Genomic DNA, 12,746 nt, shown 5'->3' with positions numbered 1-12,746 from the left:
CACACTGCTGAGGGCAGGCACAGTACTGGAGGAGGAGGAATGTGGCACGCTCACAGAACACAGGGCCTGTGCTTTGTTCTTTTTATTGAGGGCTCGTAACAAGAGGGTTTAGTACACAGCAACAGTTAATTCCAAGTACAATTAAAAAATAAATGTAAAAATTGGGTTTTGCACTCACTGGCAGGTGACTGAAATGGCACACACACGACACGCCACCGGCGGCACGCGGCGCCCCGGGACCCCCCTCGGGGGCAGGGGGTGCCTCTGCTCTGCTCTCAGGAAAAAAGGCATGGCTCAAACCCATGTTAGACACTGACATCTCCAGAGAATTCATAGAAACTGCTTGTCCATGCAAGTTGCAAAAGACACTTGTTCAGATGTGAAAAGAAGCACTTTGTTCTTTACAAAAAAAAAAGGAGTCATCTCAGGCATGTCAGCACTTTCCCAAGGTGCTGTGAGGGGGTGAGTCTGTGCACAGCTCTCCCTCAGTCAACAGGGGCAGGACTGCTGAGGCTTGGAGAGAAATGGGGGGAAAGAAACTGCTTGTCCATGCAAGTTGCAAAAGACACTTGTTCAGATGTGAAAAGAAGCACTTTGTTCTTTACAAAAAAAAAAGGAGTCATCTCAGGCATGTCAGCACTTTCCCAAGGTGCTGTGAGGGGGTGAGTCTGTGCACAGCTCTCCCTCAGTCAACAGGGGCAGGACTGCTGAGGCTTGGAGAGAAATGGGGGGAAATGTAGGGCAGGTGTTTCAGCAGAGTCGCCGTGTTTTTCCTCTGGACACAGCCTGCTGCTGACCTTACTGACTTGTAATCAGCAAAGGTGTTATTAAAATTAATATGTTTAGAGTACCAAAGAAAAAATCCCCTTCCTGCAGGGGCAGGTGACTGCACAAAACACATGGCTGTTTGTTTGGGGTTTTTAATGGAAGCAGCAAAACACCATGGTCTGTGATTTATTTGTTGTATCAGCAGCTGGCAGCCTTGGCTGCAGGAAGCTTTCAGCACCCTTCCCAGGGTGGGAGGTGGGGTCCCAGGAGTCTCAGTTTCAGAGTCAAAAGTAGATCGATAGGGCTGTTGCTACACTCTGACCTCAGCTACTGGAAGGGGAAAAATAGAAACAAAAAAAAAAAACCAACACAAAGTGTTCCCTTCTCCCTCCCACTATTCTGACACCTGTGTAATGCCATTTGACCCACAGAACATGGCACTGCCCAGCACTGGGAGATGCCAAGTGGTGAGGAGTGGGGCCTCTTGCAGCCTCCAGCAGGTTGCCCTGAGGAGAAAACAGATGCCACCTGCTTCACAGAATGTTCTCTCCTGCCTCCTGGGGGACAACCCTCCCAGAGCATGCTCCCAGTTTACCAACCTGCATAAAGTCCCATCCTTTCTGGAAAGGAAAATGTTAAAAGTTAGTTCTGCTTTTGGAAGCCCAGCAAATAAGCTAATAAAAAGGGAGCTCATCTATCTCCAGCAGTGGGGCACATCCCCAGCGCCTGCTCGGGAGCAGGGGAAGTTTCTGGGAAGGACACAGCATTAAGTCCCTGTCAGGCAGAGGTGGGGACAGCAGAGAAGCACAGTGGTTGTCTCAGCACACAAACCTCCACCCCTGAACACCCTCCTGCCCCGGGCAGGCACCCACCCTCTGCCAGAGCAGGAGCACGGGTCCTGCTGCAGCACTGCTGGCTGTCCATGGGCCACTGACACATCCTGCAGAGAAGTGCCACCTCTCAGAAGCTGCATCATTTCCAAGGCCAAGCTTGGATGTTGCCAAGCATCCTCAGCAGCAGAATAAAAAGACAATGCCCAAGAGCTGTGAAAGGAGCCCAAACTGCTCTCAGCAAGAACTAGATGGGTCTAGGCCTTCCTGGCACCCGCTGGCAAGCCACCCAGCTACAGAGCTCAAACCAACAGCCCTCTCCAGCCGTTTCAGGAACACCCAGCTGAACCCCAAGGCCAAGCTGTCTCTCAGTAGTGTGGTCAGCCAGCCAGGATCACACACCAGCTGCTGCCCTCCAGCCCAGGGCCAGCACTGCCTGTCCTGCAGCAAGAGCAGAGCTCTCCAGCTCATCCTTTCTGCACCTCACCGCTCGGGCCAGCAAGGCTTCAGCTCTCTGCTCCCTGCCCCAGCCCTCAGGCATGGACACACCATGCTGCTGCTCGTTCCTCTCCCCCTTCTGCTGCAACAGCCAGTGAGAGAAACAAAGAACAAGAATCCATCATGAAAAAAAACCAATGGTGAGACAAACACAACCTCAGCCCTCTCTCTGAGGCCAGAAAGAAGGCAGCCAAGTGACCCGCTGGGCTGGCCCTCCTCACACAGGCACGGGCAGAGAGGCAGCTGTAGTTAAAAGCTTTGTCCCTGGGGCCAGGAGCAAGGCAGAGATCTCTGCTACTGCACAGCAAGGCAGAACAAGCACCACAGGAGGCTGCTGACTGCCCTCTGCACGCGGTGTGAAGCAGCTGGCTAGGCTAAGGCTGTGCTCACCAAGCTCATTTTGGCCACACAGCTCTCTTGGGGTTGTTCTGGAGTGTCTCCTCCCCCCACCCCTCCCACACATGCTCACTGCTGATGCAGCAGCCTGTGAGTGATGCTGAACACCTTTAGCTGTGGCAGCAGAACTTGGTGAAGAGATGTTGTGCAGCTGTTTGAAATATGGAGGCGTTTCCTCCCCTCCATTCTCCACCCCCTTTTAAAGTAACCTTGTAAATTAAAAAGGGGAGCAGGGGGGGGCTTTGAAGAAGGAGAAGTACAAGGGACAAAACTGGAAACACAACCCCCACTGACTTTACTAGCATGCAAGCTATGTGACATTAATATACAATGCCTGTTTACCTTGGCCTCGTCTATGACCGTTACATCACATCACCCCCCAACAAGCCACAGAATTCAAATCTGTACAAAATAAGAATATGAGTAAAACTCAACAAATTTCTTTACACTGGTACTGCATAATAAAGCATAAAACCAGCAGGAGGTGACCCAAAAAAATTCCATTCACAGCAGCTCTTGCAGAGTAGTTCCACGTGCCATCAGCAGGGACCAAACTGAGCCCTGGCCCATCAGACTCAAGCCAGGTTTTTAAGCAGCTTCACACATCTCACTGGGAAGGTCTGTGCAGCCTCGTGCTCTGTGCTGAGCTCTGGCAGGTGTTCAGCACCCCCTGAGCTCACACTGCTCCTCTCCTGCCACACAGAATGCCTGCAGGCTGAAGGAAGAGCAAGGGCAGGGGTGTGGATGGCAGGCAGCACCCTCACCCCACCCGTGAGGGGCTTGCTGGGGCTCACTTCACTGGGTGTGCCCCCCTAGCTGGAGCTCAGTGCACAGAGAGGGGTGACTCTCATGCAGTGACTCAGCTGCCACAGCTCGATGGAGTTGAGCAGTGTGTGCTCAGGCTGTCACACAGGGCAGGAGGACCCAGGACAGCTCTGACAGTGCTGGGAAGCCCAGCTGCCCTGTGAGCAGCAAGGCTCCTGCAGTACTGCTGGTCACTCAGCTGCCTGCTAGCCACAGGGCAAGCACCACTCCCCGTGCAGGCAGTGCAGAGCTACCTGCTGGCATGGGAAACACTCCTGGGGCTGCACAGCCAGCCTCCCTGGCCTTGCTCCCAGGGAAAGGATGGGCTGGGGGAACTCAACGTGGCTGCTTCTTGCTGGGAGAGAGAATAGTTTTCACAGGAAGGTAGAAGGGGATCTGTTCTGGCTAACATCCCAAACAATGATGCTGTCAGCTTCTAGAATAGACAACAACAGCTTCTTGGCTACATGGCTGTGGCATCAACGTCCCTAGTCCCTTATGCACTGCCACAGAGGTAACACAGGCTCACAGCAGGGGATCACAGTCACCCACGTGCCACAGACACCCCTCACCTCTTCCTCCTCCTTCCTCCAGCTCCCTGCCCAGGCCTGCAGGAGTCAGCCCACCGTGCTAACAGGACTGGAGCAGGCAGTGTGCTCAGTTTGCTGCTCATGTGTGGCATGTACCCAGAGGTGGCTCCTGGTCCCTCCCAGGGCAGGCAGTGCCTCTCCCCGACCTGGCCAGCACAGCACCCAGCACCATGCTCACTGAGGCTGGATGAGAACACAAACCATCAACACAAGGGGCAACAGGGCCTTGGCTTGGCACCACTGCACCCCACATCCACCAGCACAGCCCAAAACACCTACTTCTCTGTGATCAATGATGGGGAGGGCCAGGGGAAGTGCTAAGACTACTACTAGTTACTGCTCGGATTTCCATGGGAAACCAGTACACACAAGAGCCCTTTTTTACTGCCACTACAGAGATTTTGGCAACAGGCATGAGGATGACAATTGCTGCTTGTCCTGCCTCTGCACAGGGCTCTCACAGGACGTATGCAAATCTAGTCATCAAGTACAAAACAGCCAATTTACAATACCTGATTGGATTTGTAAGATTATATTGTGCATAAGACTAAAGTTGGGGGCAAGTTTCTCTAGTGCAAGCAGGCATGAGGAGATTTGAACCTTAGATCACAGCCCCTAGAGTTGATCTTCAGACCCTGGGAGGACCTGTAAACTTTGTTTCACCTTCACCATCAAGGGCATCTGTGAGTTCTGTTCCAAGGGGCAGCACCCGTGGCGAGTAGCTCGCTGCAGAGAGCAGCACATTTACATCAGTGCAGAACACAAAAATCTGTGGCATTCAAAAGAAGAGGAAAGGAGGGTGGGGTCATCTGGGCTGCAGCCATCTTCATTGTCCAAACTGAGAGGGGAGTGAGTGAAGCCAGCTCTGTGTGCCCATGCCAGCCTACGTGTGCAGAGCACCTGCACAAGTGCTTATGCTAAGGATGGATCCAACTATCTGGAAGTAAGTTACAGGAACGGCTCTGTGCAGAAATCCCAGTGTCTGCTAGTGCACAACTGCTCTTCCAGCTGCACAGGAGGGTAGTGTAGAAACAGGAGGCATGTCCATGGCCAGTAACCCTTCACCACAAGCATCCAGGAGACCCCGAGCGCCAGGCACTGCTGCCAAGGGGAGCACACAGCATTCCTGAGACAGATCCCAAGGCCTCCCAGAAGACGTCAGAATTGGAGTGAAGCATCAGCTACTCAACAAGTCTGTTCCATGGGGATGGGTCAGCTCAATCCACGGCCAGGCAGCTCAGGACAGCCTCTGCTGGCAGCCAAAGGGCCATTTGTTCAAACAACTCAAATCACTACTGTTTGATAATGAGGAAAAAAAACAAACAACAAAAAAACCCCAAAAAGAGTGGTTGTTACAATTATCCTTCATTCAGTTACAGTGGATGGGGCCCCAGAGGCTTGTGGAGACCTGGGAAGCCCTGACAGCTCCTGCAGCAGGAGATGCAGTGTTCTGTCCTCTAGTCTTCACTCTGAGTAATGCATGATTGACTCCACATAGTTCCCTGGGAAGAGCCCTGTCACTCCATTCATCACCCCCTCATACCAGCCGTCATCATTCTTCTTGATGACATAAATGATGGCACCTTCCTGGAAGGAGAGCTCATCTTCCTTGTCCTTGGTGTAGTCGTAGATTGCCACCACTAGGAAAGAACAGAGCATGACTGTCAGGAGAGGAGCAGGGAGCAGGAAAACCAGCCTACCTCCCCCAAAGTTCTCCACCTCTCAGAGAACTGCACTGCCTCACGTCTCTCTGCAGCCTGAATCCCAGTGAGGAGGCAGGAAGAAGTCAAGGTGGTTCTCTGAAACAAATCACACACCTACTGTACCAGGATGTTTTCCTTACAGCTGCAGAATATTTCACAGAAGGCACAAAAGCTGTGAGGAAAGTCAGAGAAACTGGACAAAGCACTGGAAAGATTTTAAACATTTAAAAATTAAAGAGAGTCTTGAAATGGCAGGAAATAAACATCAGCTTGCTATGTTTTTCCATTCTCAGTCCTATCATTACGTGTTCCACACAGAAAATTAGCTATGCTGGACTCCAAATACTTCTACAAACAGCATCAGTCACTCCTTTGAGCACTTGGCAATGAAACCTGTAGTGCTGCCATTGAAATGAAATGGATGTTGGAGGGGGATCCTAAAATCTTGTACTGGGGACAGAAGGGAAGATACTCAAAATCAAAGCAAGGAGAAAAAATTAACAGTATGTCCACTAAGTGTTCATGAGCAGTGTCCAAAAGTCCCACAAAACTCATCACTTTCAGAATAAAAGAGTTCATTTCCTTTGGAGGGAGCAAAGGAATCAATACAAGTATTTCCTACCTGCATCCTGACTAGTTCTCCAGTGAAATACACAAATAAACCCCAGTGGAGAATCAGACTGTGTACAGAAATTGATATCTTTTTTCATAAATCTCCCAAACAGGAGATTTGTGTCATTTCACCAGAGTATATTTAAAAACCACACGTTGCTGGCTCCACACTTGTGCCAGCACAGTTGTTAAGCAACTCATCTAACTGGCTTTAGACATAGCATGGAGGAATGAGCACATTTTTAGCTTGAAAAACAGAAGTCACTGTATGAACATGTGACACATTCAATTAAAGTCCTTCAAAATGCCTTTTTAACTGCCTTCTAAGCCTGCTCATTTTAAAACATTTCTTCCTAGAGTCACTGGGCTGCTGTGCTTCATTCTTTTGTTAATAATAATAATCCAAGAATGGCAGAAACTTCCAATTCCCTTCCAATTTTTTGGTGTACTCTAGTTCCTTCTGGTACTATTTAATCCTTCTGTCTGTAGTGCCACCAGTTCAAGTTTGGCTGAACTCAGGGACACCAGACTGACCCCAAGTGTGGGCCAGCTGGAATCTGGCAGCTGTGGCCACACACTGCCTCTGTGTGGGATGAGGGTAACTTTTCCTTCTATGGCTATCAATTTCTGCTCCTCTGATATGCAAAGCTGGGACATCTCCTTAGCTTGTCATGCCACACACCCAGACACACAGCTCAAAGGGAAGCTGCAGTGTGCTTTGTGGACACTGCAGCTTGCCTGATGCTACTACTATCCTATCAGGACAAGCAGATGCACTCTTTGAGTACAAAAGTCCTCTTTTAGCTTGTTTGCTACCCAAAAATCACAGCCAAGCACTGCTCTCCCACCTCCAGCAAAGCAGTCAGCTCTCTAGATGTGGGCTGAACTGGAGCAGAGCTGCTCAGATGACTACAACAGAACCCACACCTGTGTCCCTAACTCATCTTCCTGGTGTCCTAAAACTATTCAACACTGCTTCATATATTGCAAGCAATTTATTTTTTTTATTACTTTAATAAGCATTTCTAAGAACAGACTGACCTTTTAGATGTTTTAGTCATCTGGTTTTCAAAATATTATCTAGAAAAACCATTACTATCTAATCTATAATAGTTTTTGCATGAGACTCTACATCAATCTGAGAGAATCTTTGGTTTCTTGTACTTTTGCTTTTCTGCAGGAAAAGTGTTCAGACTAAGACCCTGACTTTCTCCAGCTCATCATTAAAGACTCTCATGACAGTTTTGCCACCCCATGTGATTTTCTCTGTAAATACCAAGCCAGATGTGCCTGGGCTGCCTGCTGAAAAGGAACAGATCTGTGCCTGTATGCACCTGTATGAATTATTTCAGTCCACAAGCTCTTACAGAGTCTCCCAGAAAAGCAGCTCAGAAGAATAAGCTGTCATTCAAATGTCAGTATTTCTTCCAATAGAAAAGTGTTTTCCTGGGACATTTGCCACATGATTTTGTGGCTTCTCTTCCCCACAAACACACTCTCACACACACACACCCCTTTGCATTTCTCTGGGACAATATAAACAAGCAAGGCACATCAGGGGCCTCTTCTTTCTCTTTTGCTCCTAGCTGAAATGCCACTGAGGATTTGCTGAGGGCCAGGTGGCAGGAGTAACAGAAATACACCAGAGCAATACAGATGTAGAATTAGGTGTCTTATGCCTGAAAAAATACAGAGAAAAATCTTGAGACTCATTCTCCTATCAAAAAGTGATCCCTTCTTACCCTGTTTCCCCTCATGGAAGTAACCTTCCCTGACCACAGTAAGCTGAAGCAACTGCTAATCAAAGAGCCTGTGTGCCACAAGAGATTAGCAGTGACACTTGCAGCCAGTCAGTGGTGTAGAGAGGTCAGTAGATAAAGCAGTCATGTAAACACCCTGCAAGTCAGACACTTTATCTGAGAAAGATTCTCAGCTTGCCAGCAAAGCCTGGGTGCTCCTTGCACTCAACACTTAGAGCAGCTGGAGGGAGGGTGGGGGAATAACAAACTCCCACATGTTCCTTCATCTCCCTCAGGAACAGTAATACTTACCTGGGGTTGGAGTTGGCAGAAAATGCCTCTTCCATCTCTTTTTATTCCTTCCCCTCAAGTTCTGCACTGGGTTTATCTTTGTGGCACTCTTCATTTTTTAAATTATTTCTTTTTTCCACTCAGCTGAGATATCTGGTTGCTTCGCAACATTAGTTTTTATATCAGCCTTTACTAAGATACATCACCCTGTTTTACAGCAGAATACCAGCCAGTAGGTTTTCTTCACATTCAAGAACCTCTATGCCATTTACCTACTTCATTTATTTTACTTGTAGCCTTACTCCAGGGTGTTTCCACACCCCTGTTTCAGAACTGGAAGACACCAAGAAGCAGCCACACAGCAATGCCTCAGTCAGTGAGTCCTGCTCAGCTCCAGCCCTTTGTAGCTGAGCCCTGCAGCTGCCAGAGCCCCAGACACACACTGCAGCCCTTCTCAGGCTGCACTCCTGTGTCCACAGCTGTGCAACTGCAGCACCAACTCGTTTGGTTTTGACCTCATATGAGTTTGTTAGGATTAAGCAGACTACTGAAAGGTGAGTCTTAAGCAGATCACAGAGGATTGACAAAATATGTAATTAGCCAGCTAATCATTATGTTCCCTTTGTGGAGAATGGGGTGAAAGAGTCATGACTCTAAAGAGGAGCTTAAATTTCTCTCTTTAAGCTGCCATTTGGAGGAGCACCTCTACCACAGAACAGATCATGGGCTACAGGGAGTTGAGGCAGGCTCTGCCTGAAGTGAGATGGCAGAAGCTTGTACAAAATGTTGTTACAAACATGACCCCACCATCTCTACTAGCTCTAGACCCACCTTTTTCTAAGTAAGTCCTTGGTGCCCAAGGAGGGTCCTCCTCAGCATATGGGTCACTGTACTCCACCACAGCTGCTTCCTCTTCCTCGTAGTCCTCTGGAGGTGGAGGTGGAGGTGGAGACTCATCAAACACTGTCTCGTCCACAGGAGGTGGGGGGGGAGGAGTATCTGAAACTGAAAACAGGCAATAGTGTAACCATGAAAATGTCTCTGGAACCAGGGCAGCAGGCTGAAGTAAACCTTCCCATCCCAATTAGTGGCACTGGGACCAATAGAACTTGTGGAAATACATTAGAGACAATTAAATTCAGATAAAGAATAATCAGGTTCCTCTACTAAAATAGTTTCCTCTTTCCTCCCTTTGCAATTTCAGACAAACTTGCAGAGGCAGTAGAGAAGGCAGAATTCTGGCTATATACAGACAAATCTTTCATCCACTCAAAAGCCACATCCAGTAATAAATCATAGCACAAGGAAGCAGCAAACTTACTGTTTTCCTGAACTCTGGCCACAAATCCCATTAGCGGTAACTGTGGAGTTACCTGTAGGATGGAGGGGGGAGGAGGAGCAAGGGATGCTGCCACAGGAATTAAAAAGAGAGAGGCATTCAGTTAGAAACACAACAGGGCAGCAAACAGGAAAGTCCACATCATCACCACTCAGACAGTGCAGCAGGCTGCCAAGAAGCTGAGATAAAAAGGCCGCCGTTGAGGAACAGCTCAAGGGTTTCAGCACACTCCTTTATTAACAGATCCAGCAACTCTATCAACAGGATTCTCTCCCTGCAATCCTTCACCTCCCAGATCAAATGAATATTTATAGAGGTGACTTCTGTAACAGCATCCACCAATCCTTTGTAATGAAAATGGATTATAACTGGTTTTCTCCAAAACACGGGCCAAAAACCACATCAAGTGAGGCAGTTATTTTAGGCAAAGTGGAAAAAGATGCCTCTGAGAATTGAGCTTCCTTGGAAGAGGCAGGACTTGTGACCTTACTGGTAGAACAAAGTGCTGCTGCAGGGCCTATTCCAGATGTGCTGCTGCAGGGCCTGCTCCAGATGTGCTGCCTCATTTCCCTCCCCCACCATTTCCCTGAGCCCTGCACTCAGCTCTGAACGGCCTTTTTACTGCTGCCAGAAGAGCTGGGTGTGTCCAATACCTGTGAATTCACAATTAAAGAAGATATTCTCAACCAGCTGCAAATGTTGTAACATTGAACCGTGGTGTAAGGCAGGAATAAAAGTTTAGCTGGGTGTGTCCAATACCTGTGAATTCACAATTAAAGAAGATATTCTCAACCAGCTGCAAATGTAACATTGAACCGTGGTTTAAGGCAGGAGTAAAAGTTTTGGTTATCTAGCCAAGTTAAAAAACAATAGCTAACTAGTTTAGTATCACAAGTACTATTCTTTAAGGATGTTACAAGACTATTTTTCAGGAAACACACCTAAAGGAAAAGCACAACTCAATAATTTTCTTGTTAGCAGTGGCTTTCAAAACCATTTAGTCATGTCCAAAAGAGGGAAGAAAAAAGGGCTACACGTCAGGTACCAGTACATTTATTTAGCTTGCAAAGCAGAACTAAATAAATTTCAGACTAATTCCAGAGCTGGTAAGAAAACTGCCAGGTATGAGGTAGTAGTTTTTGGAATCCATTAATATCATCATGGCCAATGAAAAGAACTCCAGGACTTTTAAACTTTATGTCTCAAAATTTCTTCTGTTTGCTTATTTCAGTGACTATTATCTGACATGCTTTGGAGCTCATCTGTCACTCAAATTCACATTCCTTTCATGACCACATACTACCCCCCCAAAAAAAAAAAAAACACAAAACCAACCAACCAAAACAAACCAAAGAAAGCAACCATCCCTTTTCCTGCAAATATCCTTGTACCTCCACATAAAACAAGCTCCATTATCTCCCAATTTAATTGATACTTCTTGAGAAAAACCTGAAACGTGTCTCCAGTTACAGCTTCTTTGACTTGACTGACATGACCTCTGAGAGTATTTATTGCTTCTAGTATAATAACCACAGTAGCTGGAAAATGATTTGGTTTTGCTTTTTTCAAAGCAGGAAAGGGGAAATTGAATTTGAAGCCCTACTGAAATGAACTAATATTCATGAATTCAGCATTCTTATGCAACTATGATGTCCTTGCCTTTTTAATGATATATGCTATAAAAATGTACAGTTTCAGAATGTTTCCTCTGCTCTACACCACAAGGATTCATACAATTCATATCTATCACGTGAGACCAGCTTCAGCTTCCCAGGTCCCTTCAGTGTGCTTTGTTCATGTGCTATATATATTCCTCTGAAAGAAATAACAAGGCTCTCCATGTAGAAAAATGAATTACTCTAGACAAGCACCCCAAGCAAATACAAAACAAAATCCCTTAGTTTAGTCTGGGTTGTGTAGTTTAACCAAAATGGTGATGCTAACCCTAGCTGACATCATTCCTTGCCTGGCTCAGCCATTTGCTTTGTGCTGCAGTCTATGCACAATGCAGGGACTATCATGTCCTATTAGACTGTCTCTCTAGGATATAAAATGCCTCTAAGCTAGTTTTGGCCTTTAGAAGCAAATATATTTAATACTTTATTAATAATGACTTTGTTTATGAAGTGCATCAGAAGAACCTGACTGTCTCTCTGCTGTCTCCAAAGATGAGATAAACACCATCTGAGATGTTCCCTCACAGCTAGACCATTGGTAGATGAAGAGTTCTCTACAGAGTTGCTGTAAATCAATTCAGAAATGCTCAAGAGCATCTCCCAGTGGGTTGCTTCAGCCTGGTCAGAGTTCAGCTACAGAAGCAGTGTGCAGGGCAGATCACCATCTCAGTACTTGCCCAGCTTTTCCCCCAGGGTTTCTAGCCCATGCTCTGCTTAGACACTGGTATCTGCAAAGTTAAAGCAGGAGTGGGGTGGCACAGCTGGCCAGAGTGGCTCTGGGACAGACACATGCTGAGATCAGTTAGCATCTGCATTTCTTAATATCTTCTTTTCAGTTGTTAAAAAGGTCCCACCATGAAGCTGGGAAGTCATATTAGCTTAGAAGTGGCACTCAGAAGAACAGAGCAAGGCAAGTGTCTCATCCTCCTGTGAAGTGAATAAACAAAAATGACACTGCCAACATGCTAATAAAATGTCAGTGCAAAAAAGAACAAGCCACAGCTGGCACGTCCCTCTGCCAGTTGTAAGGTCTCTTTTTCACCTCCTAAGTTTGTGTTCCCTCTCTCTCTCTCCAGGAATGCTGAGATGCAATTGTGGGCCCTTTCCTGTCACTATTAACCCTGCTCCTTACAGACAGGAGAGTCCCTCTGTTCTTAGGGTCCTCATTAATTCTTCATGCTTGAACATCCTCTCCTTTCAAGGTACAGGCAAAAAAACCTTGGTCTAGTGTAACTGCAAAGCTCATAAATTCTGTATTCTGCTAGCTGGATTAAAAAAAAAGTCTCTTACTACAACTGCTTATTTGTGTTGAAGCAATCATGCCAGTATAATTGAAGTATTTTGTTTGTGATTTACAGCTCAAGTGGCTAATCACCACAATCACCATCATCTTTTTGGGTACACACACTGCACTACAGTTATGCAACTTATTTAAAGTTTACCTGGCATCTTCCATGATTACTTGCCAACAATGCCATGGGAGCTTGCAGAGAATTATCC

The 12,746-nt window shown here is 47.0% G+C and overlaps 1 protein-coding gene across 1 annotated transcript in view; it reads right to left on the bottom strand.

Moving 5' to 3' along the window:
- Window positions 1-5,075: 5,075 nt before the first annotated feature.
- Window positions 5,076-12,746, bottom strand: part of LOC103782486 (abl interactor 2-like) — a 9,881-nt gene continuing 2,210 nt past the window's right edge. The window contains exons 3-5 of the mRNA XM_008950256.1: window positions 9,553-9,639; window positions 9,063-9,236; window positions 5,076-5,526 (exon numbers count right to left, since the gene is read on the bottom strand). Of these exons, the coding sequence (XP_008948504.1) occupies window positions 5,351-5,526; window positions 9,063-9,236; window positions 9,553-9,639 (437 nt within the window). The 3' untranslated portion in view covers window positions 5,076-5,350. The remainder of the gene's footprint in view (window positions 5,527-9,062; window positions 9,237-9,552; window positions 9,640-12,746) is intronic.

This window comes from Merops nubicus, unplaced genomic scaffold, assembly GCF_000691845.1.
Source record: "Merops nubicus isolate BGI_N331 unplaced genomic scaffold, ASM69184v1 scaffold6302, whole genome shotgun sequence".
NCBI classification, from domain to species: Eukaryota; Metazoa; Chordata; class Aves; order Coraciiformes; family Meropidae; genus Merops; species Merops nubicus.
This window is presented reverse-complemented; position numbering and strand designations above follow the sequence as displayed.